The following is an 18,580-nucleotide window of genomic DNA, read 5'->3' as shown; positions in this document are numbered from 1 at the left end:
TGGGGCCTCACGGGTCCAGTGGGGCTCCCACCCACCCCACCTGCCTATCTGGCTCATGACTGATTAGTGAAGCTTGGACAGCCGTGATGTGTGAGCTGCCCCAGGAACACTTTTAATGAATGGCTCCAAGAACTTGAACTTGTTAGAACATCTGCTAATGAGTCCAGGGGTCTAACCGACCCAGTCCAGAGGAAGGGGTAGGAGGATGAGGTGGCTGGCCTCAGAGGTCTCCCGAGGCGAGTCACCCCCTCCACTTTTTCCTCTTTCTCCCCTTGAGTCGTGGGCCCAGGTGTTTCTTAACTGCTTCCTCAGGTGTTTTCAGGCACAGGAGAGGGTTGAGGGGAGCCCTGGTGGGAAATCAGAGACCAGACTTCTGGGCTGCCTCCATTGTTTCCCTCTGGGCCACCCTGGGCTAGTTTCCAGCTTAACTTTTTTTTTTTTTTTTTTAAGATTTTATTTATTTATTTGACAGAGACACAGCGAGAGAGGGAATACAAGCAGGGGGAATGGGAGAGGGAGAAGCAGACTTCCCGCAGAGCAGGGAGCCCGATGCGGAGCTCGATCCCAGGACCCTGGGATCATGACCTGAGCTGAAGGCAGACGCTTAACGACTGAGCCACCCAGGCGCCCCCCAGCTTAACTTTCTACGCCTCAGTCTCCTCCTCCAGAAAATGGGCACACTAAACTCAGCTCTGCTTATCCTCAAGACTGACCCGACACAGAGAGGATGGGAGAGGGCTTGTAAAGTACTTTTCTGTTGAATGTTCTTTCCTTTACGTTAATAGAACCTACCAGAGTGTGTGTGGAACAAAACTCACAATCTGTGTAGGGAGTTCAGCCCAGCACCCGCACAGAGTGAGTGCTCAGTACGGGCTGGCTGTTACCATCACTGTTATTCTCATCGCTGAGCCTGGTCCAGGGCCCTGGGCTCAGACCACATGGTGGGAATTTCATCCCTGGCTAGAAGCGCACACATGGACGAAAGAGTCGCGGTACCTCTCTGCGTCTGTTTGCTCAGTTCTAGACGGGGAGCAGGTGGGTTACTGCATGTCGGACGCATGCCGGATGGCTGGCCAGGGGAAGCCCTCAGGAAATGGTCGCTTTAGCATTCCCATCTGCCGCTCGCACTGAGGCGGTGTGACCTGGGGCAAGTCACTCGAGCTGTCCGAGCCACGCGGACGGGGCACAGCCCCTGTAGTGGCCTCGTGGAGCTGTGGGTAGGCTTGAACCAGGGAACCCACGGGAAGCGACCTGGCCTGTAACAGGGCTCAATGTGTGCAGCCACGTCGAGTAGCCGTGATGTCGCTCTGTGGCAATGAGGGAGAGTCGCTGGGGAGACTGGGGGCGGGAGGGGAGAGGGGGGACATGCCCCGAGCCTCCAGGCTCTCACAGAAGGGCCATGGCCATGTTCCCTTTGATCTCCCTCCCGGTTCTCTGAGGATGGCGTCATATGCCTCCTGATGTACTGAGGACCCAGCGGCTCCGAAGGGACACCTGTCAGTCTAGAGCTCACAGCTTGTGGAGTGGTGGCCCAGAATGTACTCCCACGACTGTGGGATTCCCGGCGGCCCTGGGCCCCTGAGCCTCGGCTGGCTTTATGGAACCCCCCCTTTTCAAGTGGAGGCCTCATGCCCAGGTGATTCTCGGCGTCTCAGGTTCTCTCTCGTCTTGCTAGGCCGGGCCCTTTCCCGGGGCCTGTCGTGTGTGTGTGCCACACTCCCGTCCCTTTGGGGTCCATATCTGTGTGCCCCCTAGAAGCCCTGCCTTCATCCTTACATGGCAGACCTGAAGTACCTCACAGATCCTTGGGATGAAATGTCCCATTTCAAAGGGCAAGAAAGGCAAAGAGGGAAGAAAAATGTCTCAAAGAAACAGGGCCTGTCAGCACTGGGTGGGTAGCGTTTTGTGAATTGCTGACTGCGCCATGCATTACTTCCAGGACTTTATCTACATTAACCTACTTGATCCTTGTAGGTTAACTCCAGGGCTTGACATTCTTATCATCAGGGCTTGACATTCTTATCATCATCACCAGCCCCATTTTTACAGATGAGGAGACCGAGGCAGAGAGTTAAGTCACTTCCTCCAGGAGGCAATGGAGGCAGGATTTGAACCCGGGCACTCTGGCTCAGGATGCCAACAGCATAACTCATAGGGTCCTCCGCTTTTTGGGGTCAGGCCCAGATTTCAGCCCCAGAGTCCCAGCTCCCCGCCCACTGCTTGTTCTGCTGATCCTAACGGCTCCCTCCTCCCGGGGGCTGGCCGTCCTCCGTGTGCTATTCCACCCTGGCTGTTATCTGTGAGCAAAGCGAGGCTCTGAGAGGGGAGGTGGCCGGCTTGAGGTCACTCACACCAGGAGCGAGCGCCTGAGCTACGAAACTTCCGACCCTCCGCGGCTCCAGGGGTTCTGTTCGCTGCCTGGGCGCTGAGCTGGGGGTCGTGAGAGAATACTGAGAGGTTTAAGGCCTGGCTTCTGCCTTGCTAGAGTTCGGGGCTTCCCACAGTCAGCCCCGCACGCCCCTGGGGATTGGGCCTTTCGTGGGCAGCTGGAGGGCACCGCCGTGGGCACCTGGCCCCAGGCCTGCTCCCTGAAGGGCTGGCCAACCCGCTCTCTGCCTGGCATGGAGCCGCCACCGGGGCCCGCTGAGAGCCTGGCCCTGCCTCAGTGTCTTGACCAGAATGCCTGCTGCAGTTCAGCGGGGAGATGGGGCGCAGGACGGATGGTGGCGGGGGGTATGGTTTATGCACAAGTCCTGCCCCTGGCCTCAGAGGACATTTGCTGAGTGAGGGGGGCAAGCGTGGGGGCAGTGGAAAACAGTGGCCTTGTGTCTGCCTGGAAATCAGTCCCCAGCTCAAAAATTAACCACCTGACATGGCATTTTCTTCTTTCTCCCCCCTCACCTCTGCGTGTTTTGCCCGCAAACTTTAATCCCTGTAGTAATGGACTGGTTAACCCGAGAAGCTGGAATTTCTTTGGTGGGAGGGATTATAAGGCTTCCCGTAAGAAATGCCTAGGTTGGATTGGCATGACTAGGTCAGGGTCAAGGACTGTGGTGACCAACCCTCCCCCCCCATTCTTGCTCCCATTCAGGGCCAGGACTAGTGGAAGCCTGGAGAGGCACCTGGGGAGCAGAGTTTAAGCTGGGCTCACTGTCAGCGTGGGGCACTTGCCTCACCCCTGTCTAGCCCTGCTCCCAACTCCTCCACCTGGTAAAGTTTCAGGCACAACAGTCATTCAATGAAACACGGCAAGACAAGTCCTTACCTCTTACTCGTTGTGTGACCTCAGACAAGCTGCTTTCCTTCTCTGGACAACTGTTGTACTAGGGCTTAGTGTAGACCAGGGTTTCTATTGACGTTGACATTACTGGGAACAAATAATCCTTTGTCGTAGGGCTGCCCTGTGCACTGTGAGCTGTTTAGCAGCATCCTGGCCTCTACCCACTAGATACCAGTAGTAGCCTCCCCATCACGACAACCCCAAATATCCCCAGACACATGTCGTCCAGGGGACAAAATCACCCCCTGTTGAGAACCACTGGATTAAATGATCTCAGGTTCATTCTAGCTCTCGTATTTTAAGTTTTTTTTTTTTTTTTAAGCATTAAGAACAATCTTTTTGAAGCCTAACTTCAAGAAATTGAACTTGTGGGGCGCCTGGGTGGCTCAGTCGTTAAGCGTCTGCCTTCGGCTCAGGTCATGATCCCAGGGTCCTGGGTTCGAGCCCCACATCGGGCTCCCTGCTCAGCAGGAAGCCTGTTTCTCCCTCTCCCACTCCCCCTGCTTGTGTTCCCTCTCTCGCTGTGTCTCTCTCTGTCAAATAAATAAATAAAATCTTAAAAAAAAAAAAGAAATTGAACTTGTATAAAACATAACAACAGCTCATATTTAATGGCGTATTCTCACGTAACTATCACTGAGACAGTGGTTATCCCACACAAAATACAGCACTCTGCGAGGTAGGTGCTGTTCTTACGTGCCTCCAGCAGATAAGGAAACTGAGGCTGAGGCCAGCTGAATACCCGGATCACACAGCCCTGTGTGGAAGGACTGCATTTCTAATTCAGGCTCGCCTGATTCCAGCACCCATGCTACTTCTACTGTGCGTGCAAAGACAGACAAACAAAAGGCAAGATAGTCCCTTCTGATGACAAAATCTCTAGGTGGAAGGCACTTGTGGTTTAAGTTGATGGGATCCAGACTTTTCTATTCCATTCACCTTTCTGAAGCAGTCTGAAAACAGCAACAGAGAGCCGAAACGGGAGAGGAACATGCCATCCTGAGGAAAGACGCCAGACCACAACGCTGTCCCTGGGGTGTGCCGAGGGGGCTGACGCTGGTGGTGGGGTTGGGACCACATGGCAGGAGACCGGAGTGATGCGAACCTCTGCAGTTCCTGGGCAGGGCACAGACTCTCCCAAAGGATTTTTCAACTCTCTGAGCCCTTCCAAATGCAGGCCACGCCTGAAGCACGCACAGTGGGGAAGGCAGAGTCCCCGAGACACATGGGAGAATACAGAGTTCGGATGAACTGGATGAGGAAGCTCAAAGATCCTTGGCACAAAGCGGGATGTTCAGGTGGCAGGCGGAAGGGAAAGGATGGATAGTGACCCGCTGTATGGTTGTAATGGTTCTCGTTTTCTCAGTCAAAGAAATCCAAAGCTCAAAGAGACACCAAAGCACCACGACATTCTTGGGTCTTCACACTTAGTCTCCACACTGAGCCCACTGCTTAGAGTGGAGCCATATTTCAGGGCAGTGCTGGTGAGATGGGTTCTGGGAAAATCAGCGGTGCTGATGCCTAGGCCCCTGTTGCCTCAGCTTCCCCTCCCGTCCCTGTCCCCTCACTGGCCTTTCACAAAGGGCTCGCCTTGAGAGGAATGGCCCCCGTTCTGTGATGAGGAGCCCATACGGGACCAAGGCAATATGAGAAATGAGAAGACAGAGAATATCAAATACAAAGTAAACAAAGAATAAATACTGGAAGATCTGCATTATCAAGTAGGAGAAAGTACTGAACAGACATTTCTCTGTGAGATATGGAAAAAAATCTCAAGAAATCATGGCCTTCCTAAAATAAATCTCAAGATGTGAAATAAAAGGGTCAAAGAAGAGACAGTGAAAAACAGAAGGACGTGGAAAAAAACAGTGTTCTGGAAGCAGATGGACGAGACAAATAAAGCTACTCTATTATAAAAGCCATATTAGAAACACCAAGATGGAGAAAGATCAAAAACATCATCAGAAAAAAATACATAAAATATAAAATAAAAACATATAATCAGAGACGTGCTCTACAGGCTGGAGGAGATAGAACAAAATGAGATGGACAAGAGAGTAAGAAAGGATGAGGGGGAAATGATCAACATGGACTACAAAGGAAATCCAACTTGTGCATAATTGGTGTTGCTCAAGACGAACTAAAGAAACAAAACAAATAGAACAGAGAACAGTACAGCTCTGCTTCCACTTCCTACAGGGTTACAAAATCCCTAGGTGGAAGGCACTTGTGGTTTAAGCTGATGGGATCCAGACTTTTCTATTCCATTCACCTTTCTGAAGCATTGAATTTTGATCTTTTCCCAGGCCAGCAATATTTGGCGTGATGCCCTCTCATGCTCCCTCTGGATGCTGGGCAGCGGTCTGAAGGATCAGACACCTGCCCCAACCTCTAAACTCCAGAAGTTAAAATTCAAAGGAACAGGGACCCTGGGATCATGTGACTATATGCTTCTACCCGGATCTGCCCTTGAGGGATCAAGGGAAGTCTCCATTTGCAGACATGCAGACCGAACCTCCACGCGGCCAGGGGGCTGGTCTGAGTTCATGAAACGGGGGCCCAGAGGCAGAGGTGGGCCGGATGTGCTGTGGGCTGGGGTAAAATCGTGGATCCTCCTGGACCCCACTCCCTGGCCCACCATTTGAATGGTAACCAGGCCTGGGTGTGGTAAGTTGGAAACATCCTGAGTCACCAATGCATTTACTACACCTAACCTACTGAACGTCACAGCTCAGCCTTGCCTGCCTTAAACGGTGCTCAGAACATTTCCATTAGCCTACAGTTGGGCAGAGCCATCTAATGCAAAGTGTTGAGGTGGAAAGCAGAGTGGTTGCATGAGTGTTCGATGGTTGCAGGTACATGGGCAGTTGCCCCTCGGGATCGTGGGGCTGACCGGGAGTGGTGTCTGTGGCCGCTGCCCAGCATCCAGAGGGAGCATGAGAGGGCATCACACCAAATATTGCTGGCCTGGGAAAAGATCAAAATTCAAACTTCGAAGCATGGTTTCTACCAAATGTGTGTTGCTTTTGCGCCATCCTCACGTAGAAAAATCATTAAGTCAAACCATCGAAAGTTGGGGACCATCTCTATTCGAATCTTTAATAGCAGAAAACTTCTCTGGAACTAAAGTAAAACATATGCAGATTTTCTGTCTCCCAGAAAAAAACTTACAGAGACTTGTCAACACTGAGATATTATATTCCATAGTGACATTAATGGACTGGAGGGTTAAACAAAAAATCTTATGGATATGGAGGCAAAAACTTCAGGTGAGCCATAAGGAGGAAGAAAGCAGGCTGGACTCAAATTTCTGCTCTATGACAATGAAATATCTAGTCATCCTCAGAGAAAGAAAGTGCAACACTGGAGTTTTACAGATAGATTGCTTATATATTCAGAGAATGTCTTCTTTAAGAAAAAAAAAATACTTGGGGTTGAAATTTGGAAAGTAGGGCATATACCGAAGAAATAGAAATGTATTCATAATCTCACTCCTAAAACAGCCTGCCTATCAAGTGCATATTCCCAGTGTTCTTGTGCACATTCATTCTAACGGGGTCCTCGGTGAGGTAACATGCCAGGGTCATTCTTCTTCTTCTTCTCAGTTTGCAAGTGAAGGAATTCACACTCAAGGGTTCAGTGGTTTGCCTTCAGATTCTGTAGCAGAACCACCACACCCAGACTTCTTGGCCCTCAAGCCAAATGAGCAGCTCCGTCCACCAGAACGTTCTGTGATGATGGAAATGTTCTATCTGCTCTATCCAGAGGGGTAGACACTACTCAAGTAGCTACTGAGCACTTGAAATGTGGCCCCCGTGACCGAGAACCTGGAATTCCAAATTTCATTCAATTTTAATGACTTCACACATATACAGCCGCGTGTGACCGGAAGGTCTGTATGCGGACAGCCCAGCCCTGGAGACTTCCTTAGCTTTTTTTCCTTTCCATTTCAGCATCCCCCAGCCCCCTCCATATCAAGTTCATCCAAAATCTGGCCTCTGCGTCAACCTTGATAATCAGGACAAGCAAGAGCTTCTGACACCTGTCTCCTCGGGCAGCAGCTTCCTTTAGGCTCATCCACCCCTGGAGGTTTCAGCCAGATGGTACCAGCTTCTACTGGCAGAGGGGAGGGGCTGGGTAGCTGAGAAGTATGTCACCGGAAGCCATGAGTCCATCTACCCTGGGCCACCTCAGCAAGATTCCGTCTCCTGAAGCGGAGCCTCGAGACAGAACAAAGTGACAAAGAGGCAAATTGCTGACTCTCATATGACCTAGAAAATGAGTCTCTGCAGGATCAGACACCTGCCCCAACCTCTAAACTCCAGAAGTTAAAATTCAAAGGAACAGGGGCCCTGGGATCATGTGACTATATGCTTCTACCCGGATCTGCCCTTGAGGGATCAAGGGAAGTCTCCATTTGCAGACATGCAGACCAAACCTCCACGCGGCCAGGGGGCTGGTCTGAGTTCATGAAACGGGGGCCCAGAGGCAGAGGTGGGCCGGATGTGCTGTGGGCTGGGGTAAAATCATGGATCCTCCTGGACCCCACTCCCTGGCCCACCATTTGAATGGTAACCGGGCCTGGGTGTGGTGAGATCTGCTTTTGTGTTCTGCATGGTCCTCAAGAGATCACTGCTCCTCAGCAGACCTCAGTTTCTATACCTGGAAAATAGGAATTTTAAAAATGGAGCAGAAATTTTAAATACAGCATCCCATGATCCCTAGTAATCTGTGAACAACTTGACTTAGATTCGGAATTGTCTATGTGTGAGCGCTTTTCTGGAATTTTACGCCAATTAAAACCATTTAGACTAAAGATCATAACTGGGTGACCATGGATTTGATGGTGCTTGCAGATGTGGGGTTTTTGCCTACACTTTCTTCTTAATAAGCAAATCTTTTAAAACTGTGAGATGTCCCACTAAAAGCACAGTTTCAAGCTTCTTTTGAAAAATCAGGAGATCCAGCATCATGGGGCTCATGTTCTCATGACAACAGCCAGAAGCTGAGCAGCAGTTGATGTTCTTAGAGGGGCCGATAACCCTCCCCCCATTCACCACAGTCCCCACTCCTCCCTATTGCTTTCCTGGTTCTGAGGCCCAGTGCTGGCTGTGATTTACCATCAAGCGTGGGCATCTCCCCTGCTACTAAAATAATGGAACTGCCAGAAATGCAAATCAGACTTGAGAAAGCGACTTTTTTCTTCCGCCAGCCGGATTCACTCATGAAATGGTGCCCTGCACTTGAGTTTGTGCCGCCTGATTTAGACAATGTATTTATTCATTCAGTAAATATCCATTGAGGCCCTGGAGACAGAGGTGAACAAATAAAGACAAGGGTCATGTTTGTATGGAGCTTATGGTCTGGTGGGGGGAAGGAAATAATAAAGCAACAAACAAGAAATACCTGGGCTATTGAGAAGTGCTGGACAAAAACAAGGCCAGACAATGGAAATCAGACCACAATCGATCGCATGGTCAGATCACGTGGTCAGGTCACTGCCTGAAAAGGCGACCTTTGAGATGAGGGCCAAACAGCAAGCAGGAGCCAGCTAGACAGAGATCAGGGTCGAGGGGGCCAGGCTGAAGGGACAACAGGTGCAAAGGCCTGGAGGTAGGAACTGGCTCGGCCTTCTCGATCTCTGAGGGCTCCCCACTCAGTGTGCATAGGCCCCAGCTCACCAGGCCTTGCTCCAAGCCTCCTGGGAGATTTTGGCTCTCTGGGGGTCACTTCTGTCCTCAAGTCCTCACAGGGGTGGGGGAGGGAGGGGCAGTAGTACTTATTAATTCCCCACCAGATGTCTGGCATCCAGCTGACAATTCTGGATCCATTTGCCCACAGGAAGCCCAGCTGGGGCAGGGAAGCTATTTGGGGTCGGTCACCTTGGCCCTGCTCCAATCCCTAACTAACCAGCAAGGTAATGAAACACACGCTTGACCCACTTACTGGCAAAGCCCCCATGCCGGCCAAGGATCAACTTCCCAATTCCTGCCATTTGCCTCGGGTCACCTCCCGAGCTGACATGTGTTGTATCTGGAGTTGTTCCTCCGCAAAGGACTGATGTTGACATCTTGGCAAGAGCACCAAGGGAGGGAGGGGAGAGAGAGTGGGAGCGAGTAGAGGGAGGAGAGAGTGTGAAACAGAGAGAGAACAGGGAAGGGAAGGAAAGGAAGAGGGAGAGGGAGAAAACCTTTGAAGGGTAGCCCCTTACAGCCAGAATTTATCAGTAACGCCCCTCCCCCGCCCCCACTATATAATGTGTCGTACAAGGCACAAAAGGACTTACAGGATGTCACCCCCAAAGCAGATGCATTTGAATGTTCACAGCAGCTTTACTCATAAGTGCTCCAAACCAGAAACGATCCAAGTGTCCATCTGCAGGACAGGCACAAAGAGTGGTATATTCACCAGATGGACTACTATTCAGCACTAACAAAGAACGAACCACTGATATACACAACCATGTGCATGAATCTCTCAGGCCCTGTACTGAACAAAAAGTACAAAAGTACATCCTGTATGATTCCATTTAAGTCGAAGGACAGGCAAAACCAATCTCTAGGGATGGAAATCACAGCAGTGTTTTAGAAGGGGCCTGAGGATTGACCTGGAAGGGGCAAAAGGGAACTTTCTGGGGTGACAGAAACATTCTCTTTCTTGATTGGGATGTGATGTAGGTGTGTACGTTTGTTAAACCTCAAACTGTGTACTTAACAATGGATGCAATTGATTGTATGTAAATTATAGCTCATAAAGCTGATTTTTGAAAAGTCATGTTTATTTTTCTCTCCTGCTGTGTTCTAAAATGTATTTAATGGGGGATATCCTTCCCCTATAACTTGGATGAACTAGAGGATAGTGATAGTACCTGTCATTGGATGAGTTAATACATGAAAATGTTGGTGATTTTGGTTGTCATTGTTCCTGTATTTCTTTTGCATAAGGATGAGAGGCGGGAGAGACAAGGAAACTGGTTTTCCAGATGACTTTGCATGTCCCAGCAATGCTCAGCCATTATTAGTCCTTTTAATGCCCTGGTCAGGATAAGCCAGCCACAGCATTACCCTGGCCTCATGAATGAATTGGGAAGTGTTCCCTCTTTCCCCGTTCTCTGGAAGAGCTTGGGTAAGATGTGTATTATTTATTCCTTAAATGTTTGGTAGAATTACCATTGAAGTTAGCAGGCCTTGGAGGTTTTTTTGCAGGAAGGTTTTTGATGATTGATTCTGTTTTTTTAACAGATACTGAAATATTCAGCTTTTCTCTTTCTTTCTCTGATAGTTGAATAAGTTATGGTTTTTGAGGAGTTTTTCTATTTCCTCTAGGTCATCAAATTTACTGGTATCAAGTTGTTCATACTAACCCCTTTATTGTCCTTTTGACACTGTAAGATTAGGTCAGTTTATGAGGGTGGGACCCCAGAATGGGATTATAGCCTTTGGACAAAGTGAGCTTTCCACATGCACACACCGGGTAAGGACCAGGTGAGGAGGACATAATGAGAAGACAGATCTGTAAGCCGGGAAGAGAGCTGTCACCAGAACCCAAATCTGCTAGTACCTTGATCTTAGATTTTCCAGCTTCCGAGATTGGTGGGAAGTAAATGTCTGTTGTTTCAGCCACTAAGCCCCTGGTATTTGGTGATAGGAACCTGAGCTAAGACAGACCTTTATCTTCTAAACCAGGGTAACTGTTGGTCTGGCAGGTGGTATATAAAAAACTAAGATAGATGTGGCATGTCTTCCTGAGCCGGCAGCAAGATCCGGCAGAAAATAATTGTATATTTTTAAAAGATAACTGCATTGTGGAACATGATACCAAGCATGGGTTGAAGAATGTCAAGTTTGCAACAGAATGTGACCCAGATTCTTTGGGGGGGGGGTGGTTTTACATGGATGTTCTGTCTGGAAGCTTGTGACAGTGTACTGGAGTGTCTATCCCAGCTCTCGAGACCCGATTGTCGAGTTTTTGTACATTTTGCTAGCCGGTTGTACACAGAGATATTTAAAATGAAATTATACAAACTTGTGATTCAATATATTAAAACAAAAGTAATAGATACTCAAAGTTCACCAGTTGATTGGTTTGCGATTATCTAAGATCTTGAGATTATCTGTGTCTGCTCTATTGACATCAATATGTATGGAGGAAATGCTGTGTAGGGGAGCGAAACTGCCCATTTCGTGCCAACTCTGTGTTCAGTGATGTCACTTGATAGCTTGAAATCAACCACGTGGGGGTATTTACACCTAGAAATTGGCAAACACTGCAAATCAGGGCTTAACTTATTGTTTTGTTGCTTGTCTAGATTTTTTTTTTGAGAGAGAGAGAGGGGGGTGATGGAGGAGCAGAGGGAGGGGGACAATTTTAAGCAGGCTCCATGCCCAGTGCCATCCCGACGTGGGGATCCTGGGATCGACCCTGAGATCATGACCTGAGCCAAAATCAAGAGTCGGACACTTAACCAACTAAGCCACCCCGGAGCCCCTTTTGTCTAAATTTAAGGAAGTAATGGAAAATGTTAATAGTACAGATGAAACGTAAAATGCATTGTGTCTACAGCAGTTACATTGTGAATAGCCCCCCAAAATGAGGACTTATTCTTCCAGTATGTGAAAACTATCATTTGATTCAGTAAAGAAGTCGCTCACATCATTGGTGAACAAGTGAATTTCTGACTTACTTCTTTGTTTCCCTCTTGTCTTAGTCATTAATGTAAATAAAAATATAAGCTGACATTCATAGTAAAACTAAATTCATTCGTCAGTGACATGAGTGACTTAGCTAAACCAAATAGTAATCAAGAATTTCTACACACAGGGGCGCCTGGGTGGCTCAGTCGCTTAAGTGTCTGCCTTCGGCTCAGGTCATGATCCTGGGGTCCTGGAATCGAGTCCCCACATCGAGCTTCCTGCTCAGCGGGGAGTCTGCTTCTCCCTCTGCCCCTCCCCCTGCTTGTGCTCTCTCTCCCTCTCTCTCTCTGACAAATAAATAAAATCTTAAAAAAAAAAAAGAATTTCTACACACACACACAAACTTTCCAGTTGTTAAACATTTACCAATATACTTCTGCTTGAGGGAGACTTAGTAGGCAGAGTCTGCGAGGGTCACTCGAGTTTGAGAAGAGCTAGCCACAGAGGACCCTCCTATTATTGGCATGGTCAGATTTGCTGGCTAAAGGGCAGTGACTAGGTCTCACTCATTTTCCTGGTCTCAACTCCCAGCCAGGTTGCTGAGAAAACAGGATGTGTTTGCAAGGTATGCAAATGGGTGTGGGTATATCCCAGTCTTCCCTGGCTCCGTAAATGGCAACCTCATTCTTCCCCCTGCTGAGGCCAACAACTGGAATTCCTCCTGGTTGCTCTCTTTGCCTTACACATCCTAACAGATCCTCGGCAAAGCTGTCAGGCTTTCCCTTGGAAATAGACCCCGAATTTGACCACTTCTCACTACCTCCACCACTCCCCCACCCTAGTCACTGGTAATCTTTGCTTGGATTGTTGCCAGAGCCATTGGTCCCTTGGATCCTGCCCTTGCCCCTCTGTTAGATGGATTAACTAGTCCTAGTGTCTGCATGTAGCTGATGCCTGACTGTGTAGCTGAGGGTATGTTCTATTAGGATGGTGCTTGTTAGGATGGAATTCAGTTCAATGTCCTGTGGACACTGAATAAAGTCAACCAAACCTACTGTGAGTAAGAAGTAAGAAGCATAAAATGGCACCAGACCACATCAAATTCAAGAAATAGTCTGTTTCCTGGAACATGCAAGGACATTGCCTTGAGAGAACATAAGAAAGAAAGTCAGGACTGTGAGTAATTTTATTCAGTGACCATGTGAATAATAACAGGACACTATTGATGATGGATCCTATGAGACACTGATGTATCAGAAGTGAAGGCATTGTCATTACTGCACTCTTGTTTCTAGAACATTCCATCACCCCAAAACGTTCCTTTGAACTCCTTTGCAGCTCCTCTTCCCCAGCATACACACCTCCTGCCCAAGCCCGGGCAACCATTGAGCTGTTTTGTTCTGAATCTTTAACATTGGATTGTCAACTTGTCATAGGTTCTAGTATTCTGCTGGTAACAGCTGGGGGGTATTTGATTAAGAGCGATGGCTCTGGAGGGAGATTGACTTGTTCTGCACAATCATTGTCTTGCTAGTGACCTTACATCTCAGCTTCCTACTCCATAAAATGGGGATACTCACTCCTCTGGGATTTTGTGAGGATTACACAGTTCCTGGTACTTAATAGCCCCATACATTTGCTTATTATTATTACTATTTACAGAGCGTGTGCTCTGTGTTGGGCATTGTGTTGAGGGCTGTGTATGGAGGTGGCAGCCGCTGCTGGTGCTCTCTCCACATCTCCATTGGCACTCACCATCCTGCATCTGCCAGTAGCTTCCTACTGAACCTGAGATGCTCTGCACCAGTGTGTTCTCTCACTATATGCCGGGCAGGCCGGAAGAGCGGGGAGTTAATGCTCCCAGGAGCAGCCTCCAACCAGTGATGGCCAGGAGTTGGCAGGTAAAAAGCCAGCTTCCTTGTCTCCCAGGAGGACAACTCTGAAGCATGATCTACACCCTCTCCCAGGGTCCCCCATCAGGAGTGAGCCCCAGCTGCCCACAGGGATAATCTTCTCATGAATACACTGTCTGCATTGGCTTCCATTTCGCTTCCCTATTGCCCTTCCAGAACTTTGTGGGATCCTCTATCAAACCATTTTCACTCTCATGCTCATGTCAGGGTCTACTTCTAAGCCAATGGCGCATTTCATGTAATCCTCAAACAGTCCTATAAAATGGACACATGTTTCTTCCCCATTGTATAGTTGAGCAAAATGAGGCTCAGACAGGTGATGTCATCTGCTCAAGGTCAAAGCTTTGGGCACTCACCCTCTCCACAGCTTCCCTGCGGAACGTGCCCTGATGGGTGCAGCCCCAGGATCTCTTCTCCCCCCTGTCACCCAGGGCTCCACTGACCCTTCTGAGCTGCATCTCCCCCCCTACCCCCTGCAGGAAGGCCGCTGCCTGTTTGTCATCCTGCTCATGGCTGTGTACTGGTGCACAGAGGCCCTGCCCCTCTCGGTGACGGCCCTGCTGCCCATCATCCTCTTCCCCTTCTTGGGCATCCTGCCCTCCAACAAGGTCTGCCCCCAGTACTTCCTGGACACCAACTTCCTCTTCCTCAGCGGGCTGATCATGGCCAGCGCCATTGAGGAGTGGAATCTGCACCGAAGGATCGCCCTCAAGGTCCTCATGCTCGTTGGGGTCCAGCCAGCCAGGTAAGGCCAGGTAATGGGTCTAGCCCAAAGGTGGGGAGGCAGAAGGACCGCATCTCTTGGAGCCCAAACTCACTCTTCCTGGTCTGGTCATCCAGGCCCACAAGCTCATCATGTCCCACCTTCCATTTACTCATTCATTCCCTGGATACGTTGTGAGCCCCATCTGTCTGCCAGATGCAGTGCCAGGCTCTTGGGCAGTTCTCAAAAGTGCAGAAGAATCCCCTGGGGAGCCATTTCAAATGCTTATCCCAGGCCTCGCCCCCAGGGATTCATGTCTCGTAGTTCTAGAGAGGGCCATCTTAGCAAGGTGACTCAGACTGCTGGGGCTGAACCCCACCTTTCCTGCTCTGGGAAATGACTTAACTTCTCTCTCTTTGCCTGTAAAATGAGACTATAATAGCTTAGACCTGTAAAGTGTGATAAATCCTGGTTGTTATCATCCCAGTTTGCTATTTCATAGCCCAGGTGTGTGGGGAATGGGTGGCAAGATGGCCCCAGAGAGATAGGGAGGCAGAGGCCATTCCTGCAGGGCCTTGGGCTCCCTAGCTAGGATTTGAACTTTCATTCTAAGAGGATTAAATGACCTTTAAAATAGCATTTCACTGTTCTTTTAATCTTTTTTTTTTCTTTGCAATTTGTGGCATCTTAAGGATCCCTTGCTAGAATAATATCTTTAAATGTATAAATCACACAGCACATAGGATTTAAAACAACAACAACCACAAGAAAATGCAGTGATCCAAATAAATTTTTTAAAAACAGACAAATTTGTGACATGGTACCGTAGGTACTCCTTTACGGTAAATGGTAAGATCCCTCGACTGGCCTAATAACAACTACATTTTGAGGCCATTTTGAGTGTCAGTGGGATTCCAAGATGTTTGCATCTATTATAACACGATCTGAAAATATCTGTGATCTTAGTTGGTGACGGAGTCCCGGGCACTTCTAATACTACTGAACTTTGTTGCCTTTGTTTATCACCAAAGGAAATACTTAATTTCCATTAGAGGTTAGTCAAATAAAGATGCATTTTTTTACCCTCTCGTTTCCATCTTAAATTATATCCAGGGCCCCGCTGGTTATGAATCTCTGCTTTGAAGAGTTCTAAGTTGGGGAACAACATGACCAAATTTGCATTTTTAAAAAATTCCTCTAGGCTGCCAGGTGGAGAGCAGATTAGGAGTGAGACTCTGGACGTAACCCAGTTAGGAGACTGTTCTGGGTGTCCAGAAGCAGCTATGATGACAGCTTGGACTGAGGTGGTGGCAGTGGAGATGAACAGAATGGATAGCTTTGAGAGCTCTTTGGTTGATAAAATCAATGGGGGTAGTGGTTGGGGAGAAGAAGGTTCTACACAACTCCTAGAGTTCTAGTATCGGCTCTGTGTCAAGCGCTCTGCTAGGCTCTGGAGGGATGGTCAGTCCTGTGGGAGAGATTCTATCTAAAGCACTGATTCCAATGCAAAGTGGAATTCCAACCCAAGAGGCATCTGTGGTGTGGGAGCCCAAAGGAGAGGTAAGGGGTAGACTTCTTCATGGAGCAGGTTACATTTGACCTTGAAGACTGGGTGGGCTGCTATTCAAACATACAATAAAGTTAGAACAATGAAAACAGCATGACACTAGTCCAGAAATAGATTTTTTCAATGCTGGATACATATTCTAGAAGAAATCTAAGTCAGTAGGAAAGGAAAGGATTATTCAGTAAATGGCGAGGGTTCGAATAATTGGCTTATTCTTTAAAAAAAAAAAAATCTACTTAGATCTTCATACTATCCATCTAAATAAATCCAGGTGGGCTAAGAATTTAATGTAAAGAAAAAAGATCATGGAGTTTGGATTCCTACTGGTGGGAGGGGCCAAGCCATGGCAGGCAGGCAGGAGATCAGGGCCTGTTGGGGTGTGTGGATGAGTTCAGGGGAGTCTGAGCAGGTGGCTGGTAGGAGTGAGAGGGGAAGTGGGAGAAGAGGCTGGGAAGATGGTTTGGGGGGATATGGTGGACAGTGTTGGTGCCAAACCAAGGTGATCTTTATTCTGTAATGGAAACCATCAAGGACTGGGGAGCAAGGGAAAGAAAATGTCAGGGTTGGGGTATCTTTGGACTATTTTACCTTGGGTACCTGTGGCCAGTTCACTTAAACGTGTGGAGTCAGTTTCCTTAGACCTGAAATAAGGTTGGTGAGTGAATCTGGTCCCCACTTGGTCACTGGCTTGTTCTCTCTGGGCCTTAACTTCCCGTCTGTAAAACGAGTGGGCTGGATTCCCCAGGGGTGGCAAAGTGGGACCAGAGGACCTCCTGGGCCCCTGTTCTGGATGTGCCTCTAACTCCCTCTGTTCCCAGGCTCATCCTGGGGATGATGGTGACCACCTCCTTCCTGTCCATGTGGCTGAGCAATACGGCCTCCACCGCCATGATGCTGCCCATTGCCAGTGCCATCCTGAAAAGTCTCTTCAGCCAGAAGGAGGCTCAGAAGGACCTCAACTGGCCGAGTGACGAGAACGCAGGTGAGGCTGTGGAAAGGGACTGGGGCAGCCCCACCAACGTGGAGGAGGGGGAGCGGGACGTCCTGCAGAGGAGGGTGAAAGGAATGCACTTATTGAGCATCTCTTACGTGCCAAGTGTTTAAGTAATAATAATAACTGAGAATTAGCTAAGTCAAACTTTGATACCTTGGTTTTTTAAGAGATTTGCATTCATTGAGTGCTGACTGTGTACTGAGTGAAGAGTTCAACGCTTTGCCTGCATCATCTCTTTCACCTCTCAAAACAGCCTTATGAAGTAGATACTATACTTTCCCCGGGTTTTAGAGCAGTTGAAGGGATGCTCAAAATCACTAATGCCAGAGAAATGCAAATTGAAACAATGAGATTTACTTCAGTGAGATTGGCAAAGAAAGCTGGACGCTGCCCTATGTCGGCAAGCGTGGGGCCATGGGAACCCTTGTGTTCTGCCAGAGAGCGTATGCACTGGGCCAGCCTTTCTTAAGGGAATTCTGCAAGTATTTAATCAAATTAAATGTGCACATACCCTAAAAAAAAAAAAAAGTGCACATACCCTGTAACCCGACAGTTTGACTCCTGGTTACAAACGCCAAACAATTCTGACAGAGGTCCATGAGGGGACAGGTGTGACAGTGTTCACTGCAGCCTTCTCTGTGGTCTGGTGAGTAAGGAGCCACGTGAGCATCACCACCAGTAAAGGGGAAGGTCAAGTGTGTACTGTTGAGCACCTTGCTGCTTTTAGGAGCAAAGAATTAGAGGACCACAGTTCTAGAAATGGATCTCACAAAACACAGTCATGATTGGAAAAAAAAAAAAAAACCGGAATGAGATCTAGAAGACAATACCATGATGTAAATTAAAAATTCACGTAAGTGACCATTTTGCAAGAACGTAAGCAAACAAAGACCTACAGATTAGACGCATCAGCATGGTTGCTCTGTGAAGGATGGGAGTGGGAAATGGGAATCGAAGGGACGAAAGAAAGAAAGAAAGAAAGAAAGAAAGAAAGAAAGAGAGAGAGAGAGAGAGAGAAAGAAAGAAAGAAAGAAAAAGAAAGAAAGAAAACAAAAGAGGGGCCTCGTTGTACAAAGACTGAGAATGTGCCACCAACTGAAGGATTTGATTCTCTCAAACCTCGGAAACTATGTTCTAAACAAAACAAAATACAAGTAGTCGCTGCGTTCTTACATGACGAAGCAAGGGCTCAGAGAGGGGAAGGGACTTCCCCAAGTCACACAGCAGATGAATGGCTGAGCCCAACTTTGCAGCGCGCTCTCTTACCCATGGAACCAGCTGCGTCCGTGGGAATGTAGGCAAAGAAGGAAGGTCTGTCTGCAGGTGACTTGAAAAATAAGGGTTTGTTTTCCTCAAACATCAAGAAGGCAGAGAAAGGCAGTTCCAGGATTGATTCAGAGGCATGAAGATATCAGGACTTATCACTGGCATCTCTGCGATTCCCCAAGTCTTTCCCTCATGGTGGCAGAGGTCTGCCACATCCTGTCTGC

The 18,580-nt window shown here is 48.3% G+C and overlaps 1 protein-coding gene across 5 annotated transcripts in view; it reads left to right on the top strand.

Moving 5' to 3' along the window:
• SLC13A3 (solute carrier family 13 member 3) overlaps positions 1-18,580 on the top strand; it is an 80,762-nt gene that overhangs the window by 22,107 nt on the left and 40,075 nt on the right. For 3 of the 5 annotated variants that reach the window (XM_078057258.1, XM_036069688.2, XM_036069686.2), the window contains 2 exons: positions 14,306-14,571; positions 16,915-17,078. In XM_078057258.1, coding sequence (XP_077913384.1) covers positions 14,306-14,571; positions 16,915-17,078 — 430 coding nt within the window. Of the gene's footprint in view, positions 1-9,152; positions 10,406-14,305; positions 14,572-16,914; positions 17,079-18,580 lie in introns of those variants that run through there. The other 2 variants (XM_078057257.1, XM_078057259.1) reach the window with 2 other exon arrangements.

This window comes from Halichoerus grypus, chromosome 10, assembly GCF_964656455.1.
Source record: "Halichoerus grypus chromosome 10, mHalGry1.hap1.1, whole genome shotgun sequence".
NCBI lineage: Eukaryota > Metazoa > Chordata > Mammalia > Carnivora > Phocidae > Halichoerus > Halichoerus grypus.
Note: the sequence above shows the minus strand (reverse complement) of the source record. Positions and strands in the feature narration are given on the sequence as shown.